The sequence below is a fragment of the Talpa europaea genome (assembly GCF_964194135.1).
Source record: "Talpa europaea genome assembly, chromosome: 5".
Lineage (NCBI taxonomy): Eukaryota > Metazoa > Chordata > Mammalia > Eulipotyphla > Talpidae > Talpa > Talpa europaea.
This window is the reverse complement of record NC_140071.1, coordinates 106,566,504-106,590,605: the sequence shown is the minus strand read 5'-3', so window position 1 is coordinate 106,590,605 and position 24,102 is coordinate 106,566,504. Positions and strand designations below refer to the sequence as shown.

Below are 24,102 nucleotides of genomic sequence, written 5' to 3'. Positions count from 1 at the left end.
AATCTTCTCACCCTCCACACCTCTGGGCTACACCCCACTTCTTCTTTGCAAAAATAAATAAATAGGGGCTCCCTGGTGGCACAAGGGGTTAAGCACTATGAAGCAATCCGCAGCCTCTGCAGCGTGAGTTCAATTCCCAGACCACCTGGGAGCAACCCACATGGTAAAGCAGACCTTTCCTGTCTCGCCCTCTGCTCCATTCAGCAGTGAATTTCAGTTATTCTGCCTGTTCTGCTCCCCACTCTATGTCTGGTGGGTCCTCTCATCCCCTGCATCTCTGGCCTGTGCCCCAGCTCTTGTATGCATAAATAAATAAATCTTTAAAAATAAATAAACAAATGAATGAATAAATAAAACCTAAAAAAAATAAATCACTGTTTGAAAAGCAGCATAGCTATTCTATAATTATAAGAGATGCTTGTGGGTTGTTGGGTTTTGTCTGTGAGAAAGAAGAAATGAAGGATTGATACCTCCCAGAAAAGAACTTGGCTTCTGAGATAAATTGTGCACAGTATTTGAGATTCAAGTTAATGTAACTTCAATTATAAATAAGAATAGATTGGCCAGCATGTCAAAGAACTGCCAACAGTATAGTAATATTTTATTTTAAGGGTATATATTATAATATTCACCATAAAACAGTTTTTATCATAAATAGATACAAGCATGGGCTTAGGCAGTTTAACTTATGAAAAGGTAGCATTCCCATACCACTTGCATTTGAAACTTGGAAATCATATCCATATTGCTCAGTATTTTTTTTTCAAAGAAGTTGTGTTCCTAAGGCCATAAGTCTCATAAAAGGCTTTTTCACATGTAATATGCAGTATACTTAATTTATTTGTTAATTGTCATCTATCACAATTACATTTAAAGTTAACATTGAAGGGCCTTCCCTGGTGGGACAGCGGTTGAGCTCTGGGCTGCGAAGATGCCCTCAGCCTCTGCAGCGCCGGTTCGATCCCCAGCCACTGGCAAGGGTCCCACATGGTGCGACAGACCTCTCCTGCCATGCCCGCTGCTCCCCTCAGCAATGTATTTTGTCAGCCTGCCTGTTCTGTTTCCTGCTCTGGCTCTGGTGAATTCTCTCACCCTCACATGCTTCTGACTGTACCCAGTATAAATAAATAAATAAATCTTTAAAAAAAAAATAAAGTTAACATTGAATATATCTGATGCTCATATTTCTTTTATAATAATCCCAGAGATCTGAATCCATGTTCCTATAAATGAGTAAAAAATTTCCCCTCCATCCACACATTTATTTATTTATTCTTTCATTCAACAATTATATTGATCACCTACTATGATATGGAGAAACATGATGAACAAGAAAAACAACTTGTGTTTCATGTGCTTTACCCAAAATGTTATGAAAGACATACAATAATGATTGATATATGATATATTATGTAATATAAATATAATATGAATAAAAATATAATTAATATAATGTAATAATATTGGTAGGTTTGTGGTAAGTGCTAGAAAGTAAATATTAAGTCTCTTATAGCTTTTGAGGTAGCTAGATGAGGCAGGAGACTGCAAGGTTTTGGAATTTTAGGTATGTTCAGAATAGTCAGTTCACAGAGAATTGGAGTCAGTTACCTGAATATGAGTATTTTTGGCTGATAATATAATGCTAGTAGGTTCTAACTGAGCATCATAGAATGTACCAAAATCTTCATGAGATCACACTAAAGGTTGTGGTAAAGAGTGGTACTCATTTTTATAAATAAATATGCTTTAATAACAATGTGTTTTAATAGCACCGTGGCAACTATTACAATTAAGAAAGAATGTGGTTTTATTGATAAAGTTTCTAAATTCCTAGTAAAATTGTAGAAACTATTAAAAACGCATATATTTGTAACATTGGTAACTAGTGAATAATGGACAAAAAGGTAAAATCAAGTCCATGATCAGATCTCCGTGGTGGTGCAAGGGGTTAAGATGCAACTTATGAAGCTATCTGCAGTCACTGCAGCACCAGTTCACTCCTGGCCAGGGAGCAACACACATGGCACAGCAGACCTCTTCTGGCTCACCCGCTGCTCCCCTCAGCAGTGTATTTCAGTCAATCTGCCTGTTCTGTTCCCCACTCTGTCACTGGTGAATCCTCTCACCCCCCACACTTCTGGCATGTATCCTAGTTCTTGTATGCACAACTAAATAAATCTTTAAAAAAAATCAAGTCCATAATCTAACCACTAATCTCATAAACAATTACCATACAGAGCCAAAACTAAACAGATTCAGTTGAATATCAGATAGAGAATCATAATAATAGAAGTCAGTGGCATCCATTATTATAATGGCATCCTGTTCTGCTTCAGGAAAAGTTACTCAGGAGGAGATAATATAATTTTAAGATATAATAAAATCTTATTAAATTATTTTAAATATAAAAACAATTTTGATGACATTTTAAAACCAGCAATTAAATGCCTTCGGGTTTATTCAATGCCTTTGTGAACACTATTGATTCACAAATTCACTGTAATGTGTGGTTGCCACACACTGATGTGTGACTTACTGACTATACACAGGAACAAGAACTTTCATTTACTGCTATGAAATACTATATTTCCTTTAAAATCATAACAGAATAAACTTCACTGTTACCTCTCATAATATTTCAATAAAATTAGAGGTAGATACCTTTAAGGGCACACACAGTTGAAAATAATTCTACCAGTAAAAGGAGTAAATAAAATCAACAGACACAATGGGTCTTCAAAAACAACATGGATGGACTGAGGGGGGCTGATGCTTAGTGCAATAAGTCAATGAGAAAGAAAAGCACCGTATGATTTAATCCATATGTGATACATAAGGAATCAAACAAACAATGGAAATTGAATAAAACAAAAAAAATTTGTCTTATTAAAACAAAAAAGCAACTGCTATAAAAAATAATCATTGGCATAATGAAATAACCACCTTTGATTTCAGGGCTTATTGAACATTGATTGTTTATATTAACTTTAGATAACTAAGAAAATAGTGTTTATTTGCTCAAGAAAAGACATTGGAAATTCTGAAGTATGTATTCTCATGCATAAATTATTGAATGTAAATGGAGCTATGCTGTAGGGGAAACTCCAGTAAATTTAATAATTGAAGAGAAAACAGAAGAGAAAATTAGAATAAAATTTCTCTTCTCTTAATAGAAAAGAAAAATTGTGTAAAGAGAATTATTATACCTTAAATCTCTTGTCAATTAATCATAAAGTATATAGACACACATAAAATGGCTGCTTGTTTTTTTTTATTGAGTATATAGAGAACTGACATCGATGAGGGGTTTTTGTGTGTTTCATGTGCAGAAACAGTCACAGACTATATAATAAGGGTGGTAAAGCGTTTTCTTCTCCAGTCATCAAATGCTGCAAGTTATGACATTCAAGTATATTAAGATATCAAGCATTTAAACAGTACTTAATATTTCTTTCACAGTTCTCCCATGAGGTAAGTCAATATCTTCTTCTCTTGAAAGATTTAGCAATTGATCTACTTATCCTAATTCACAGAAGGAAGTCATTGCAAAAATGAGTTAAATTTAAAAATCCCCTAGTCACTGAATTTGTATCTACATGATAAGAAATTGTTCACAATAGAGTAAATAATAACTGATTCAATTTAGCAGTTATTTTAATATTTATTTAAAGAATTCCAATAAATGTTAACTGAAAATCACATATAGCTCAGTCACACTTTGAATAACAATTTTACATTTTGAAAGGAGGCATTATGTAAAACATGACTTGGTATTGAAACTTGTCACTGACAAAGAATAAATAAAACATTAATTTAATGCAAAAATGAAAAATAATTTTGAACTTCTGAGATTTGATAAATACTGCAATAGACGTCTAACACATCACTGAATACAATACCTGCTTCTTCTATTTCCCAGAGTCAATAGAAAATATTACTATTAGCTATTGCATTATTTTGATAGAATATTTGTTATACATGTGAATTTGGAGTTCAAATTCTTTGTTAAAAAACCCTGTACAAGATTGAACTGCTTGTGTAGTTAGTTGTATAGCTATATAATCTCCAGTTCTAGAGTTTTTTTTTTTAAATCATTGAATGTCTATTATATCTCTGTACCCTGAGTGCCTACCATAATTTTAGCAAATAGGTTTGCTGGATAAATATTTGTTAGATGCAGTAATGAAAAATTCTGTATATATATTAAGAAATTAATTTTAAAGACATGATTTCAAGGTTATATAAAAACTCATAATTTTAATTCAAAGTCATATTTCAAAAATTCACTTGTGCAAGTGTGCTACAAAAGATTTAAGTAAAAGATACACCATTTTTTGTAAGAAGACATTAATTCAATATAACTTTCTGTGGTATTTTTGCATTGCCTCTTTCTCTGTCCTACCAAAGCACAATAGATGATATAATACAGATGTCTAATTAGAGCATGAGTTAAATGAATTATTTAGTTTCTCACTTATAGATGAAAGGAGGTTTTCTTTCATTCACCTTGGAAAAAGTAGAACTGAAATCCTCACAACCACAGCTGGCAAGTCTAGGTCACCACATCACTGTAACAGCAATGTAGGTCTGATAAAGCCCTGTGCAATGCAATAGAAACAATGTACAGGGTAAATCCCAATGGCAGGATAGGTAGTTGTTTTTATGGTGCCTGAGACAAAATTTCAGGCATGTGTGAGAAAGTAATTCTTAGGCACTGTTTCTTATGCCATTAAGATTAAGAACGGGAAAGTTTCCTTTATTTCTATTTCTCTGTATCACTATATTCATTTAAGTTTTAAAAGAAGAACAAGTTTTTTGTTTGAATAAAATGTCTCCTAAACTGTTTTCTCCTGAGATGTTCATAAGGATAAGGAGAAAAATGTTTCCTGATAAAATAATTTGGGAAACATGCATGCTCATTAATATATAAAAAATTTAGTATAAAATGACAGGTAAAAAAATGTACATAATTCCATTTAATTTAGTATTTTCAAAACTTACTTCAGAATAGAACCCCTTGGATTTAATTTTTTTTTTATAGAGGCATGTTTTTTATTTATTTATTTGTTTGTTTTGTTTATACATGCACTGGGTACAGTCAGAAGCGCGGGAGGGCGAGAGAATTCACCAGAGCCAGAGCAGGGAGCAGAGCAGGCAGAAGGACTGAAGTACACTGTTGAGGGGAGCAGCGGGCGGCAGGAGAGGTCTGCGCGCCATGTGGGACCCTCCTCCAGTGGCCGGGGAGCAGCCGGGGATCGAACCAGTGCCGTGCTGCGCCACCAGGGAGGCCCTAGAACCCCTTGGATTTAACACAATTATTTCCCATTTCAGAAAACTTTTAGTTATCTGTCACTCTGGAAATGTCTAGCATCAATTCAAGAGGTTTATGCCTCCTTATTTGCATCCTGTGAGCCTGTCTTGTTCAGTAAATTCACATTTTATGGAATGTGTAGCCAAAGCAAGAGAAAAATGTATCTCCTGTTCTTGCCTTTTCTGGATCTGACCACATTACACCTTACTACTCCTCTAAAAATAGAAGTCAGCACCTATCTTAGTTCAGGCTGCTATAACAAAAATCATAAACTAGGTGACTTAAGCAACGAATATTTGTTTCTCACAGTTCTAGAGGTTGATACCCAAAATCAGAGCATCAGCAGATCTAGTGTTTATTGAGAACCTGCTTCCTGATTTGTAGATGGACACGTATCCTCATATGACAGAAAAGTGAGATAAGGAGATAAAAAGTAAACTGTCTCCTGCCTCTTATAAGATACTTAGCCCATTACAAAAGTTCTTTTCTCTTAACATAAGCAGTTCCCAAAGCCCCATTCCCTAATCTTAGCACATTGAGGATTAGGATATCAACATATGAATTTGGGAGTACACAGAATTCCATCCATAGCAAGTTAAATTCTCTAACTTCTTCAAATTCACACCTTAATTCTCAGACTTGACTACCTCAGCTAGAATCCTAGAGATGATTTCTTCATTAGACTTACACAAATTTTAACTATGACCTAATTCTAACTTATTATCTTTGTACATGTTTTAACTGCTTATTCTGTCAGAATTCAACTCAAAATCAGAACAAAAAAGCATAAAAGATGGGTATTAAATTACCTTTATTATCAATAAATCTTTTTTAATAGATGAATAAACCGGTCATTAAAATTGCAGTAACTCACAAATTTAATTCCTTATTGACACAAACTGCTTTTATTTTTGTTGTTATTTGTACTGTTGCTATTTTTGGCATGGCCATTGTCATAATTCTGTGCTAATTGTATTCATTAAAAAAACTCTTTAAAGTATATTGGAAAATGTCCACATGCTTATTTACTACTGTGGAAAATCTCAACTATAAAATCCCACGGTACATGTATTATTTTTCACACTATGTCCTAAATTTTCTATCAAGAGATGTGGGGAGGGTGCATAAGAAAATCTTCATTTCATTGTGTGTGTATACACACACACACACACACACACACACACAGTAGTCTTTCATTCTCATTTTTCCTTTTGAAAGACAGATTTTACATATATATAATACATATATGTACACACATAACAATGTGTATATATAATTATGTGATATATATATCTGTGTGTATGTGTATGTACATATGTGTATGTGTATGTACATATGTATGTATGTGTATGTACATATATAATATATATATATATAATATATATATAAAAAGACAGCAAGAGAGAGATTGATGTACTTATGTATGGTGCACAGACAGGATGAACTCCAGTGCACTATTTAATAATGCTACCAAGCAAACCACTGATGACTGGCAAATCTGATGACAGGTTAGTTGCCTTACACCTTAGAGGTTGACATTCTAATCCAATTTTTGGAACCACATTAATTTGCCTAAATCGACCATTAAAATTAGTGATGTTATCGGGGGGCAAAGGGTGTAGGATCAAAACAAGGTGGGTAGGAATTATACAGGGACTATAACCAAGGTGAAAATGTATACATCGTGTAACAATGAAAAATGATGTAAAATATATACAAGAAAATAAAAACCAAAAATAAATAAGGGGAGAAAAAATTAGTGATGTTATTTTGATTGAATAGCTTTAATTAGCATATTCTAAGAATTTCAAATTAAAAGTGATAAAAATGCAGTACATTATCACTATTGTTAATTTAAAAGTCCTATTATTAAATCTGGCATCAAAATAAAGAAAACAGTAAACCAGAGAAACTTGTTTAATGAAATGACTTTTTCTCTCAGGATTATACTCATTGTTATGGCTGTTAATTGTGCAGATTGAAAGGATTTGTGACGCAAAGTGAAAAATCTTGCATTACTTGAATAAATTGTAATCACAGTAGAGCCTATGATTCAGTGGTTTATTACATGTTTGTATGTAAAATTAACAAAATTCCATGCTTGTCCAAATATTCAAAATTCTTTTAAAATGAAAATTCTCCAACAGTCCAGGCAACTGTGGCATCCTGATGTATAGAACATAGAAGGGAATTGTATTTTTGGAAGCGTATGCATGGCATTTCCATTAGCTGTGTTCTAAATCACATATTAAGATATAAAACTTAATTGGAATATAGGTTCCCAATAAATTCATATTCATAATATATTGTATTCAATATTCATAATAACATTTTAGAAGTCAAAATTATGTAAGGAAATCCCATAAAAAAGCAATATTAACTGATATTAAAGTTGCCTTCCTCTTTTGTTTCTCTAATTTTGTGTCTGTAACTTGCGTCTAAGTAAGAACCTTCACTTCAGATGCAGCATAGGGACTTTCAGAACGAGGTCAGCAATCACAAGGGTGCTTTTCCTGGGCTCAAAGGAAACAATGAGCTAATAGGATGCTATTAGCATTATGCCTACTCATAACTAGATGTAGACAGGAATAGAACAGTCAAAATAACAAGAAGACACAGAAATCTGTGATATAGGAAAGAATGAAGATAGCCAAAATATGTAGAATCAGTAACCACAATGAAGTCCAAAGTAAGAAACAAAAAAAATGTGGGAAAAATAGCATTAAGACTTTATATAAAATAAATAGATTAGTTAAATATAGTTATGAAATAGAACTTAAATAAATCAAATAGAGCACTCAAATACAATTGTTGAATGCTGGGTGAAATTCATGTACATTGGAGAAATCAGTCTTCACAAATAAGATTGAAATTACTAAAACAACTCATTTACCTGAAAATGTTAACATTAGTAAGTTTTTACAACAAAATAATTTTATATCAGGGAAATGCTTTCTCATAAGAATTGCTCAAAGACACCCATTGGAAAGAAATCCAACTGTTTTTAAGCATCAATAAACAGAGACAGCCAAAACAGCTACAGCTACAGTGCACAACTGCATGTCCTCCCAGACACAAGAGTTCCTTTAATCATTAATGGGAACTACACCAGGGCGAACTCATCAAAATCTTTGGAATCTGGAACATTCCAAATCTGGATTTTTTTTTTTAATAGCAGAGATCAAATTTGGAATTTGGGGCAAATTATGTGCAAAGTGAAACAAAGGAATGTTTTGCTTTGTTTCGTTTTGTTTTGTTTTCTGTGCCCTTTCTCCTGTGGGTTTTTCCTTACTCTCCTGTATCAAATACCCACACTCTGACACTCCTCCAAACATTCCAAATTTTCCAGCATGTGAAAGACATCTGGTTCATAGAGAAAAGAATAAAAAAATGTCTGGTCAGAAGCATGAACGAAAGAGAAAAGGCAATCACTGCCTAGTTCATGGTCACTTGCCCAATGCCTTGGTTTCATTATTTCAAGAATTCAATTGACCTGGGTTCTCTGAATTAATAATAACTTTCTTTGTTTTCTCTTAAACTAGCTAAAGTCAATTTATGTTCTTGAAACTATTTGAAACTTTTAAAAGATTTTTATTGGAATATTATTGGCACATGGAATTAAATGATAAATAACATTAATGTGAAAACATAATGATTCAATATATGTGTATAGTATGAAATAACATAATCAGTTAAGTTAGCATCTATCACCACAGAAACTGAATTTGACCAACAAAATAATAAATGATTAAATCAACTTCACTTATCCAACAACTTACAAATTTAGTATACCTCCAAGAAACTATTCTTGCAAGCATAATATTTGATTTTAATAATTTTTGAATGAAATATTTGCCCATACCCCAACCATTAAAGGGAAAAAAAAGCAAAACAGCACTTAAGTAATTTTGAAGAATGAGATTATCAATTTTTTATACATCTATCCTTGTATTCTCGCTCTAAGTCAGAGTAAAGTGCTTCTATATATAAAATAAAAAAAAATTAGCCTTAAGTTTTCAAAGATTTGTATAAACACACTCTCTTAGTCCATTCAGACTGCTCTAAAATAAAATACCCAGACTGGTTAGATTGTAAAGAACAAAAAATGTATTTTTCTCACAGTTCCAAAGGTCGAAAATCTGGGGTCAGGATACCACAACAGTCATATGAGGGTCCCCTGCCAGGACTCAGATTTAGCATTGCATATTAATATAAAGAAAGGGGGTTAGATATCTTTCTGGGATTTTTTTTTTAATAAAGAGAGTAATTGCAACCATGAGGAATTTACCTTCAAGTCCTAAGCACTTTGTGAAGGATCCTCCCTCCCAGTACCATCACATGGGGCATTAAAATTTCAGCATATGAATGTTGGTGGGCATACAAACATTCAAATCATAGCACCTATAGAGCTACAAAATTATATTTCATTTTGCTCTTGATAATAATTTACTTTCTTTACTGTGAATTTTTCCATCTTGCTTACAATTAGCAGGTATTACTATTTTAATTTGTGAAACTGAACTGTCCTTCAGTGAAAAACAATGTACTATTTTAGGAAATTTTATATATGTACTACCAAGTCAAGTGTCATCTGACTTTGGTAAAACCTTTCAACTTTTTATTTATTTAAAAAGTGAATGCATTTTCCATCTTTAGATTTTAACTAAAATTTAGTTCAAACATACTACAGAGAATTAAATGACCCTATAAGCTTATCACAGCCTAACTAAATACCTCTTGGGAGAAATAAAAACAAGAAAAGAAACCAAGATTATGAATAATTGCTATACCACACACTGACTGTTTATTATGATAGGCCAGGCATTATGCTAACCATTGCATCATTATCTTATTTTAATCCATATAAAACTTTTTGCAACAGAAAATACTATACATAATTTTTAGGCTAAGAAATAGAGACATAGAGAAATTAACTAGTTTGCTACACTTAAAGTAGTAAGGAATAAAGCCAGATTTTGAATATGAATTAGCTGATTACAAAGTCTCCACATTAAATATACTGCCTCTAATGAGATAAATATTTATAATTTATAATAACTTAGTAATTAGATTCAATTCAATAGAAAAGTGACCCAGATTTGTATATATGTTGACACAGTTTGTATATTTCACAACTCTAGGTGACATCATTCAAAAAGTATCACTCTAAGTAGTTAAGGAGAGTAACTGAGTCCTGTTTGTACATTATAGTCTTTTTGTAAAATTAATTGTACAATTAAATAATGCATTCTTGGCTAAGTCTTCCTGACAAGGAACAAACAAGAACTCCTCAACCCAAACTTTGATATCTCTTTTCACTATTCTAATTTAGCTAAAAATGTGTAACTTTTTGGGTCCAAAGAAACACCAATTCCTAAAGCTTTTAGATATCTGATAATATATCAGTTAGGAACAGATTCACCTAATTTAAAGTTATATTTCAGGCATAGGGTGACATGCTAGGGGTAAAACCCAAAAGGACTTTACACTAGGGGAACTTACAGTATTCACACCAGTGATTGGTATTATAAATATCTAATTTTTAATGCAGTCATACAATGAATGTTTACCCTAGAAGTGGTCCCCTCTGGGTGATAATAAAAGGTTTCGTATTACACAAATGAAGCTGGACTTCAAAAATATTAATATTAAGAAAGGTTATATGGAGGGAAGAAGGTTTAATATTTTAAAGAATTTGTAAAAAAATACTAGAGGTAAAAAATTACACAAAACCTTTGGGGAGTGAAGACAAGAAATCAACTCATTTGTGGATAAATGTGGAGGGAAACAATACCACAAAGATAGCAACAACCAAGTTTCAGAGGACAGAGGACGAAGTTCCAGTCTGAGCAGTTTGGACCATCATTTTCTACATTAGCACAAGCACTGAACAGCATAAAAAAGGTGGGGGGAGACAATGAATAGCAAAAGCCTCAAAAAACTTCAAAAACAAGAGGAGTTTTGAGCATTCTCTCTTCCCCTGCTGCCTTTAATGGAAATAATCAACAGGAATGCTCAATGATTACAGTATATTTTTTCTCTGTGGGAGAGGGAGATTATGTACTCAGAACCATAAAGCATTTTGCTTGGAAAATTAATTCAAATTGACTTGCATAGGAGCACTGTCACATGAATTGAAAACAGCTGAAGAATGGTTAGGGTAAAAAAAGATCATGATAAACAGCAATCAAACCATTCGGAAAAATACCTTGTGCTTGGGCCCTGGGGACCTTTTCAAGGCCCAGTTTTATTTAACATCTTCATTAATGAATAGGAAGATGGGAGTTTTGTTTTTTTTTTTAAGCTCATTATATTTACATATGGAAACTGGTACAAATATGAATGAAAACAGAGATTTTTTTTTTTTTTTTCAGAAAGTAGGATTGTAGTCCCAGAATTTACATGGACAATGCCATTTGGGAAATAAATGTCTCAACAGAGACCATAAATGCCCATAGACATAATGGAACAAAGGAAAATATTAGGACCTGTTATGAAATAGGCAGGAATTATATTGGGAAATTGTTGTTCATTGTAAGTGTGTACACAGGTGTCTCACACCACAGGAGAGGTGGCGGTAACCTGCACAGGACTCTTGAAATGACTTAAAATTCTGTTCATATTCATCTTCTCTGCTTGCTAAACAGGTCAATGGAAAAAGTCATGAAACAAAGACCAGATCAGAAGAATTAAGGGCTGGGTAACAAAACTAAATGAGGGGATGAGTATGGATAATACAGCTATACATGTTGTAGTCTGAAGGGAAAAAAAAATAGATAGGGGTTGGGTAGATGGAACGGGAGGATTTGACGAATGATGTGCTAACAGGGAAAAGCAGTTTTGGGAGTCATACTTTTCTGAGGAAGTAGTACTTAAACAGCAATCTGAAATGTGAAGTCTTCAGTCAGGTTAAGGAGAAATAATTAATAAGAGGATATGCTGCATAAATATCATTTTCCGGTTATACTTATGACATGGGAAAATTTTTCTAAAAGCCTCTAAGGAAAAAACAAATAGTTGTACTATTCTATAGAGATTTTAAATACATAAACAGACCAACACTTACTAAACTATATACGTGTGTATATATATGCAAGCATATCTGCATACTTATACACACATATATGTGTGTATATCTGTATATATCTGCATGTATATCTGTATATATATATATATATACACATGCACACATACATACATATGTCTCAATCCTACTTTGAAGGAATACACTGTGACTACTTTATTTCATTCACTGTGGTCCTGTATATCAAATACTTAATATAGTATTTGTCTCATGCAGAAGCAGAGCTGGACATTTTAAAAAACTTTTTTCATAATTGCTAAGTTTCCATGTGGGAAATCTAAATGCAAAATTGTTCTTCTAAACTTCTGTGTATGCTTAATGACTATCTTGAATTCCTTAAATTATTTATCTTAATTACCTTACGGGTTGGCTATACTTTTTGTTTTTCTAAAAAATAATGAATACAAAGCTACTTTGGAACAGGATTGTTCTTCATTATACTGGCATTTGCATTATATAGTATAATATCCTTTCCCTTTAGAATTATTTTCTATCACTGTCCAAATAAAGAGCTTTTCTTTATCCATTAATGTGTTCTTTTTTATCCACTTCAGCATTACTTTAATCTTTATTAGCCTCTCCATGCTCAGTGTGTGCCTCAATGCTTGTCATTATCTTTCCTCTCTTTAGCAGAAAGGAAAGCCAAAATAAGGTTCTGGCAAAATTAACCCTGACACTAGCAAAATAAAAGAGGTAGGCAGCAGTCAAATATTTCTTCTCATCTCTGCCTTTAATTTTGGGGAAAAGGAATCACACACACACACACACACACACACACACACACTTTCCCCAAAATCTGAGTATCAGAACAATCTACTTTTAAGATTTTCTTGATTCAAGAGAACCAATATATAACACTAATATTGTATCCATAATCATTTTAAGTAACCTAAACTTAAGTTATTTTCAACCTCAAAAGTAAATATACAAAATAAAACAAAGTGAGAATAAAACAAGAAAATGCTATAAACTCTGTTTTGAAGTGTCTTCTTTGTAGGACTATTGCTTGGTCTTTCTCCCCCAGGCAGAGAGCAGATTACTCTCTTTCCATTTTAGTACAAATACGATTTACTTCAATATTGTAAAATCTCTCCCAAATGAATTAATTGTTAAGAATGATCCTAATAACCCCTAAAATCAGCATACAAAAGATCTCAAAATAATGTTCATTCACTTTGATTGGAAGAAAAAAATACATACAGCAAAAATAAAAACAGAACTATCAATATAACCTCAGAGGTGATGCCCAGGGGAATGGAGAGGTTTGTCTACTGTGTGCTACTGGAAGTGTGGAGAACTCAGTGGGGAAAAGGCAGATTCCGTCAAAGCAAAGGAGGCAGGTGTTTCTTGTGATCATTTGTAACAAAAACATATGGGGAAAAAAGAGCAAGAGTGGAATTTCTAAGACATATCAGCATGATATGCTCTAAACAAACACCATAGTCATTAGTTTTATCCTCATAAGCATAAAACCTGAAAATAATACCTAGGAATTTCCAGGAAACAATGCTTAGGCTATTACATATATTAATCAATATAAGATGTTCCAGAAAGCAACTGAAATAACTAGTATAATTAGAAGAAAGTAAAATACATCTTATGAGTATACAGATAAGGTGGTAAAGCTACTGATATAAGATTGACAATTTACGAGAAGAAAAATAAGAGAGCAGAAAGCCTAATGTGAAAAAATAAATAAATAAAAAGTGTCTAATAGCTAAAGTATTCCTAAGGAAAAAAGGAAAAAAATGGAGACGGAATCATGTTACCTTACTTTACATTTCAGCATTAATTAAAACAATATGGTATCAGAATACAAACAAACACATAGATCAATGAAACAAAATTAAATGCCCAGAAATAAATCCATGTATCTATTAATGTTCAATTCATAATAAAAGTACTGCAGATATCCAATGGGGAAAAGACAGTCTCTTTAACAAAGGATATTGGGAAACTGAAAAGAACTTGCAAGAGAATGAAGTTGGATTACACTCTAACTTCATGCAAAAAAATTGATTCAAAATGAATGAAAGGGGGCCTCCCCGGTGGCGCAGCGGTTGAGCACTGGGTTGCGAAGCTGCTCGCAGTCTCTGCATTGCCGGTTCGATCCCTGGCCACTGGGGGATGGTCCCACATGGCCCACAGACCTCTCCTGCCACCCGCTGCTCCCCTCAGCAGTGTACTTAGGTCTTTCTGCCTGCTCTGCTCTCCCCTCTGGCGCTGGTGAATTCTCTCACCCTCCCGCGCTTCTGACTATACCCAGTGCTTGTATAAATAAATAAATAAATCTTTTAAAAAATAAATAAATAAAGGCAATCACTTTGTAAAAAAAAAAATGAATTAAAGACTAAAATCTAAAACTTGCAACAATAAAAGATACGGAAGAAAGCATTAACAATACGTTTAATGACATCAATGATCAAAATGTTTTTGGAGATTTGATCACAATGGCAGGGAAAGTAAAAGCAAAAACAAATAATTGGGATTAACTCAAATTAAAAGTATTTTACACAGCAAAAGAAAATATAGGTTAAAAGGACATCCTACTTAATGGAGAGATTATTATACACATATTCTGTAACTGAAAAAAGCCATCACTGATGACGTAGAGAAAGAAGAACCTTATCATGCTATAAGTGGGAATGTAAACTGGTACAGCCATTTTGAAAAGTGATCTGAATTTGCCTTAAAAAAAACAGAAATTGCATATGACTCAGAAATCACACTCGAGCATCTTTGAAGAACATAAAACCACAAAAAAATTTCTGTTGTAGCATACTTGTAATAGCTATATAGAAGTAACCCAAATGCCCACTGATAGATTAGTGCATTAAGAAGATGTGGTATATCTGCACAATGAAATACTATTCAATCATAAGGAAAGAAAAACAAATTGCAATTAATAACAAAATCATAGTTCAAGGGAAATACATGTACTAAAGCAAAACTAAAATGATAAAGAACCATATTAGGTTTTACATAGTGGACGGTTAGATAAAGCAAAATACTTACAAATGCTAGCAAACTCTAATAGAGAAAGTGAGGCTCCTAAGATTAAGAAGGCAGGGGGGGAAAGAAGAGAAAGGTTAAAAAGTATACAAGGGATGGTGGCACCCCTTTGTTTGTTCCAAAACAAAAGTTTTAGAACATTAAAAAGAAAGAAATAGAAATAGAGTGAAAGCCAGTTCAAAAATCAAGTGTAAGTGATCTAAGCAATTAGATAAAGTGTTGAAAAAAGATCTCTTCAGGAAAATAAGCAGTGAAAAATGAAATTGAGGGTAACTATGCATATTTTGCATAAATCGTAACAGACACAAGTCCGATTTCCATTGAGGCAGGGGTTTGTTTTTGTTTGCAATTAAAGGTCAGTCTGGAAAGAAAAAAATAAGTCTACAACTTCTCTCCTTAATGAGTGAAAGTGAATTTAGAGTTTGGGTGGCATTCCATTTACTTCATTGAGTAGTTATAAGAAAAGAATATTGCTTTCCAGCAATATTTAAAAACAGTGATACTGAAGCCACTTTTTAACCAGCCATCAAATTTTCTATTTCTTTACTTGTGAAGAGGTCATATAGTGAGTGCATTAAAATATATTTTTATAGTATCCTAAAACAACACTGCTAAATAATATATAATATGGGTGATATAATGTCCATCCATCCTCACTTAACAGATCGGAAAGATTTGTAGACATCCCAAAAATAGCAGAGTTAATTATAAACAGACCTAGTAGTCAAGTTAATTTGCTCTCTTAATTATTTATCTTATCTATCTCTATCTAAATTATCATATATATTATATACACATATATAAAAATACAATTTATATATTTGAACACCTATGTTCTATAAATTTTTTTTAATACTTATCATCATCTAACAATGAATAGAACCACCATCTTTGGCCCATTAAAACTTTCTATGAGGTATGTTTCTTTTTTATTTTTTTTAAAGATTTATCCATTTATACAAGAACAGGGGTACAGGCCAGAGGTGAGGGAGGGTGAGAGAATTTATCTCGGAGGTGTATTTCTTTCCAGAATCAATTCCTCTTTTGTTTAGAATCAACACATATCTCTGGAGACCTAACAGTTTGGATCAGACTGCCTCTGACTTAAAACAATAAGATCCTGGTCCTGGATCTGAAATGGACTTAGTGTCTTATCAGCTGCCTAATCTTGGAAAAGTCCCTTACTTTTACTAAGTTCCATTTTTGTCACTTACAAAAATATGCATTACCTTCTTTTACATTGCTGTTGTTAGTACTAAATAAATTTGTGTACATGACAGTGTGTATATTTCATGGCCAGACAAATATAACCAATGACATGACACATGTGCATGTGCAATACAGGTGCTCTTCCCAGAGTATCACAAACTACATCAGTGACTATAAACAAATGCTGTCACTTCTCTGCCTCTCTTGTTTATAGAAAGAAAAGACAAGAATAGAGGTTTCATTTACAGTGTTCTAACATTCTGATTACTCATTTTCAGAAAAATAATGCTTCCTTAAGCTCCAGGATACTAGGGATATTTGTTTGTTTTTTACACTGTTATAAACTGGGTGCCTAGAAAAGTGACTGGCACATTCCAAGTGCCCAATTCATATCTGTTGAATGAATGAATGAATGAAGTAAACGGTGTGTAATGTGGCACTATATATATGTTAAGAATAAAAAAGAGGGCCTCCCCGGTGGCACAGCGGTTGAGTGCTGGGTTGCGAAGCTGCCCGCAGCCTCTGCAGCACCAACCAGTTCCATCCCCGGCTGCTCCCCGTCCACCGGAGGAGGGTCCCACATGGGGCGCAGACCTCTCCTGCCGCCCGCTGATCTCCTCAGCAGTGTACTTTGGTCCTTCTGCCTACTCTGCTCCCCGCTCTGGCTTTGGTGAATTCTCTCACCCTCCCGCGCTTCTGACTGTACCCAGTGCTTGTATAAATAAATAAATCTTAAAAAAAAAAAAACCACAGTATAAAAAAAGGAATAAAAAAGAACAGGAAAGTTAAAGTTAATGTCATAAATCACTGTTTTTTAGCACTGTGGCTAAAAAGTACATATTTAAGTCCAAATTCAAAAGATGTGTCTTAACTAAGAGGAAGTTCTCTAACATAAACTAGGAAGAAAGCATCTCTGTATGTAACACAAAAGTTTTTAAAATATAAAATTTACCTGAAGCATCACAAAATCTGGTGTCAATATTTAATACTATCCACAATAGTGTCAGCATGACACTAGTAAATTAAATGAGTGAAGAGTGTTCAGGGAAAACCTGTCAAACAGGAAAAATTTCTTACTCTCTTAAAACAGTAGCATTTACTCAACTTCAGAAAACTGAGCCATGAAAGGTTGCTAGTTCCAGTTATCTGAAACTTCCCATTAGTGAGAGAAGATGGAAATGTAGACTTTAAATGAAATCTTCCGATCTTCAAGTGCTGGCAATTAATTCATATTTATATATGCTCTCTTAACATGAAGAAAATAGGTATATGAAATAAGGTCAAAGAAAGGATGTTTACGAAGTGACAACACTACAACTAATTCTACTCTTAGTCCCACTAATGTAATCTCTATGCAAAACCATATCTCAATAATTTATACTACATTTTATAAATTAAAAAGAAGCAATAAATATTTATTGAAGTTCTATTATACACCAGGAACTGAGCCAAGTGTTAGAATTACTGTATGATGGTAAATATGAGATAGCCATAAAAAGTCCAGGAGCTTTCAAACATAGAAAAAATGTTGCAGGTACATGATTCTTTCTCAGAAATGTATGAAACAACTGCATGACTACCAGGAGTGAAATAGCAGTATATCTCTTAAATACATGCTCAATTCTTAGGCACAGAATTGGAGTAGTGGTATTGTTTTTATTGGTTTAAGAAATCAAATAACCAAATGCTCATTTCTAAGGCCTGAAGTGCAGGAAAATGTTCTTTTAAAAAAAATTCTTCTTTATCTAATATAATAAAGATTTCTGGACTAGGAGAGTTCTGCATCAGATCAAATCAAGATGACCCTACTAGACCAGTCTTCTAGAGAGCTATCAGGTCAGATAATGACAATTCTCTAGGATCAAGTTTTTGTAGCATATACTTCCCCATTCTGTCCTTTGCCTTCCAGTCAGCTGGTTTTTACCATGATGGCAGGTTTGGGGTCTTTCAAGGCTAACTTAGAGTGGAGAGGCAGGAAAGATATAAGCAACCTCAAATACTGCATAATTCCTGTTCTAACAAGATTCATTCACTTTTCTTGAATAAGTGTTCCCTGGATTGCTCTAAGAATTTTGTTTTTAAGATTTTATTTATTTTTATACAAGAACGGGGGTACAGGCCAGATGTGTGGGAGGGTAAGAGGATTCAACAGAGACAGAGTGTGGAACAGAACAGGCAGACTGACGAAATACACTGCTGAGGGGAGCAGCGGGCAAGGCAGGAGAGGTCTGCTTCACCATGTGGGATTCTCCATGGCCTGCCCAGATGGAACCCATGCTTCAGAGGCTACAGACAGCTTCACAGCATGGTGCTCAACTGCCTGCGCCACCACAGAGGCCCTGCTCTAAGATTTTTGATAACTTTCAGCATTCTGAAAAGTGAATCTGACTTTTGCCAGTTTTTCCCTGACATTTATAAAAGAGAAAATTTACAGAGGCATTTATTCCACAATTTTTGCTGAAATCACTGCAATGATCTAAATTTTATCTAGAAGTAGATTGCTTATTTAATCATAAGTAGCATAGCTTACCAGTAGCACATTAAGGGATAGGTACAACTTATTAGAATTACTTATACTTGAACACTCACTTCCTTTAAAATGTAATTTTAAAATTTGCTTCATTGAATTAAGTTATTAACTTTAACTGCAGTAACACTGGTATACACCCATCGGGTATATATTGTATTCACCACCAACTCACCCATACTCTACCACCACAGGCCATTATGCTTCTCTCCCTCACTGTTTTTTCCCCTTCCCTCTCTCTCTCCCATTTTGTATCTCAGTTCTGTAATTAGCTATTAAAGGTTAGTTTTTCAGCTTGTCTTTATCTGAATATTAATTCAGTTGCTTTATATTCCACATATTACACTATCCAATATTGATCTTTCTCCCTCTGATTTACTTCACTTAGCATTATTCTTTCAATCTGTTGTTGTAAATGGTGTGAGTTTAAATTTTGATTGCTGAGTAGTATTCCTTTGTGTTATTTATGCCTTATAATATCTTGTTTTACTAGTGTTATTTTATAATATCACATCTCACAATGCAACCATAATTTTTAACAACCAAACAGTAATATCAGGAGACAGCACATTGAGATTAGGATGTTAACATATAAAATGTTATGAATTAGAACAATTAATGCAATTTGTTTTACTTCCATAACAGCTTTATTAGTAAAGTACTAATTACACCTGGTTTTCTTGTCCACTTAAAAGAAAAGTTTCAATATTTGGAAAGAATGTTCTAAATTTTTCTATAAAATTCAATTATTTAATTAAATTGAAATAAACCTTTAAAGTTACATGAAATATATCAATGTGCATAGTTTTCTAAATTACTTACATACTTATACTATAAAGTTTTATGCTTTCAAATTATTTTTTTCTTTTTCTTAAGATATAGATTAAAAATCTTTTACATCTATTTCACATGTGGCTTTATAATGAATTTTAATTTAAAAATTTTAAGGTAACTATTAAGATTTTTAGATAATAAAAATTTCTGAAATATAAATTGTTATTAATATAGTAATAACCTGCAACCAGTAAATATTTTCTGTGTAACATAATGACTTCATGTTCCATTATTTTACTTATATTTCCATTTTCCATCTGATACATGAATTTGTTTTTAATTGACCAGAAGGTAATGGGATGATTTTTTACATTTGCTATATTTTAAGATTATTAATATTAGAAATACCTTAATATGTACATTTAAAAATTATTTACCTAATTTTCACCCAAAATATTTTATTAATAAAAACAAGTACTGATTATGAAAATATCCCAATGCAGCATTTTTTCTAAAAACTTTAAGTGAAGAAAAATTAAAGAATTGAAAGAAAACCTTTGAATGACTACTGGCATGGTAAACTTGTAATATTAATGGAATGTAAAGGGTCCCTTACAATATTTTCATTCTCTTATGTAGTAAATTAAATACAAAACATATTCCTATTCAATATAACCAGGATAAGGGCAAACCAGTAACAAATACCCCTTTTTTACATATATTAACCAATTCTACAAGTTTGTTGATTGTTTCAATGTGAAACTCTTCCTGAACTCTCTGAAGGAAACTTCATATTTTTTTATGGAAAAATATTCAAGGAAGAAAATAACAATTTTGAGTCACTGAAATCCCCTCCTTATTTGTCTTCTTTCCCAAGTCAGAGTTAATTAGAGGTCTCCCTTCTCTACCCAAAAACCCTACTTCACTGAGCAAAAAATATGCCCAATAAATTTTCAGTCATGTGTGACATTTAAAATGATGTGTACTCAAGTAGTTTAAGTTGTGGGGAAAATTCATAAAAGCTTACCCCATTTTTTGGAAAAGCAATCCATCCCAGGTCCCCCATGACAGTACGTGAATCCAGTAAATTCACTGAAAGAGAAAGGAGAAAATTTAGTGAAATAATTTAAAATGTGTTATTAAAAGTATACATTGCTTTATGTAATTGAAATGAGAATAATCATTCATTATGATGCAAGAGAACAAATGGTTTTGAATAAACATTTGAAGACAATTACAGGGAAGAAATATAAACATGCCATTACCCTAAGTGCTTTTTTAGTCAAACAAAAATAAATGAAAAGAATATTAAGAAAAAGAAAATAATGAAAGGAAAGTTCACAAAAGCCATAAGGACAATGCCACTTTTTTAAAGGCTCTAGGTTTGAGGATTAAGCTGCTGCTATAAAATTGAGGTTAAATGTATTGTTTTCTTCTGGAAAGCTAGTATGATGCAATTAACAAATAATTTATATTAAATAGAAATAAACTATTCCCAGGCCTGTAATATTTTATTCTGATTTAACCAAAATCTGTAATCCAAATTGCAAATTTAATTAAAAAACAAGTCTATACACATTTAACCAAGCCAAGGAAACCAGCAGCTCTCAGAGTTGTTGCTACTTAAGTTAAGAGTCCATGGCATCCCCAAAGATATCTTCTATTTATGGTCTAAAAAGTGCTTTTTATAAGACTATCAGCTAAATTTTTGAAAGGCAGAACTCAATGACAACTGGATATCTTAAAATATTTGGAAATCCCCCAAATGGAAGTCTGAATATTGTCACTGCAAAAAGGAAGGCATGGATAAGCACATATATGTGTGTCTGTGTGTGTGCAAGCACACACACACACCCCCATTCACACATGATATTTATATTTCTAAAGGTTCATCCACTGTTTGCTGGAAACCAAACTATCTTATAAGGTGCATTTAATCAAAATGCTTTAGACTTGGATCATAGCTCATCTTTCCAAACTCCTATGAGTAAGCCAAACTGATTTACCATTGCACAAGTCAACCACATTGAAAGAGCAAGCTTATGGACCCAAAAGAAAATAACTACATTATGCCAAGTCAGAGGTACTGAAGCTTCCTTAAAATGCATTCAAGAACCAATATCTTGAAATGTCACTAATTCTAAAAGGATAATTCTACCTGAAATCCTAAGCATAGGATACTAATGAATAACAGTTGAGACGCTGAGTAATAGGTTAGAATAATTTTATAAGGGAATATAAAATAAAATTATGACTGAAGAAACTGGGATCACAATTTAAATAAAATTTTCTATACCCACAGAAAGTGTGTACATTTAACCCTTATTATCCATTTCGTTTCATACAACATATACAACCAAATCTTATAAATGAACAGTTTATAATAGTAACATTAAAATAAGTCAACAACTTAATTTAAAAAAAAAAAAAAGACTGAAACATCTTCACAGGTCCACATCTCTTCAACTGTATGTTACAACACCATGCCCACCACCAAAATGCCCATGTTCTTCCACCATTGTCTACTGAGCTACATTTTCTCATTGCTTCCCTCCAATCCTTCCCACCCTCTCTGCTAACTTCAGTTCTATAGTCAGATTTCTAAGATTTGTTTTAGATTAGTTTGTCTGTTCCTTTGTTTCTCTTACTCCACATGAGTGAAAACATCTGAATTTTGTCTTTCTCCTTCTGACTTATTTTGCTTAGCATAAACTCCTCCAGCTGCATCTATGTTGCCACAATTGGCAAGATTTCATCTTTTTCTATAGTTGACTAGTAGTCCATTGTGTATATATACCTCATCTGTCATAGGAGCACTTAGATTGTTTCCATAACTTCGCTATTGTAACAGTGCTATAATGAACTTAGGAGTGCATATATTCCTTTAATTTTGTGTTTTTGCATCTTTCAGGCGAGACCTTGGAGTCAAAATGCTAGATTATGCAGTGAATCTATTTTAAAACCTTTGAGAACTCTCCATACTCTTTTTCAATACGGACTGGACCAATCTACATTCCCAACAAAAGTGTACAAGGATTCCCTTCTCTCTCTCTACACCTCTACCAACACTTGTTTCTGGTCTTTTTGGCATGGTCCTTTCTCATAGGAGCATGGCAGTGGCTCCTTGTGGTTGTTTTTCAATTCCCTGATGACAAGTAATGATAACCAGTTTCCCATGTGCCTTTTGTTAACCTATATATCTTCTTTAGAAAAATGTTTATTTAAACATTATAAACTGTGATAAAATATTTGCTAGTGACATATCTGATAAAGGTCTAAAATCCAGAATATATAAGATACTCTCAAAAGTCAAAGTTGAATAATTGTGTTCCATATCATTTATGATTAAGGAAATATAAATTAAAGTTACTATGAGTATCAATCTGTACTTATTAGAACTTTTGTCATTTACAACTCCTTTGACAAAGGAGCAAAGAATATTCAGTGGAACGTGGACAGTTTGTTCAATAAATGGTGCTGGGAAAACTGGCCACCACATGCAAAAGAATGAAACTAGAACACTACCTCTCACCGTGCACAAAAATCAACTCAAAATGGATAAAAGACCTGGACATAAGACCTGAAACCATAAAATATATAGAAGAAAATACAGGTAAAATACTGTGAGACATACATCTCAGTAACATCTTTTGAAAAGCTTCTGTACAGCAGAAGAGGCATTAACCAAAACAAAGAGACACCCTGATCAGAAAAAAAACTTTTGCACTCATTTAACTGATAAGAGACTGATCACAAAGATATACAAAAAAATCAAATGACTCAACAAAAACAAAGTAAACAATCCAGTCAAGAAATGGACAGAAGGGCCTTCCCGGTGGCACAGTGGTTGACCGCTGGGCTGCGAAGCTGCCTGCAGCCTCTGCAGCCCCGGTTGGATCCCTGGCCGCCAGCCAGGGTCCCACATGGCGCGTAGGCCTCTCCTGCGCCGGATGCTCTCCTCAGCAGTGTACTTCGTCAGTCTGCCTGTTCTGCTCTCCACTCTGGCTCTGGTGATTTCTCTCACCCTCCCATGCTTCTGACTGTACCCAGTGCTTGTATAAATAAATAAATAAATTTTTAAAAAAAGAAAAGAAAAGAAATGGGCAGAAGAACATAAAAGACACTTCTCCAAAGAGGAAATGCAAATGGCTAATAGGCATATTAAAAAATGTTCAACATCCTTTA

The 24,102-nt window shown here is 33.3% G+C and overlaps 1 protein-coding gene across 10 annotated transcripts in view; it reads right to left on the bottom strand.

The window, feature by feature from the left end:
• Positions 1–24,102, bottom strand: part of EPHA5 (EPH receptor A5) — a gene marked incomplete at both ends in the record, with an annotated part of 318,509 nt that overhangs the window by 267,766 nt on the left and 26,641 nt on the right. For all 10 annotated transcript variants that reach the window (XM_084234099.1, XM_084234102.1, XM_084234101.1 and 7 more), the window contains one exon: positions 20,945–21,009. In XM_084234099.1, the coding sequence (XP_084090225.1) occupies positions 20,945–21,009 (65 nt within the window). The remainder of the gene's footprint in view (positions 1–20,944; positions 21,010–24,102) is intronic.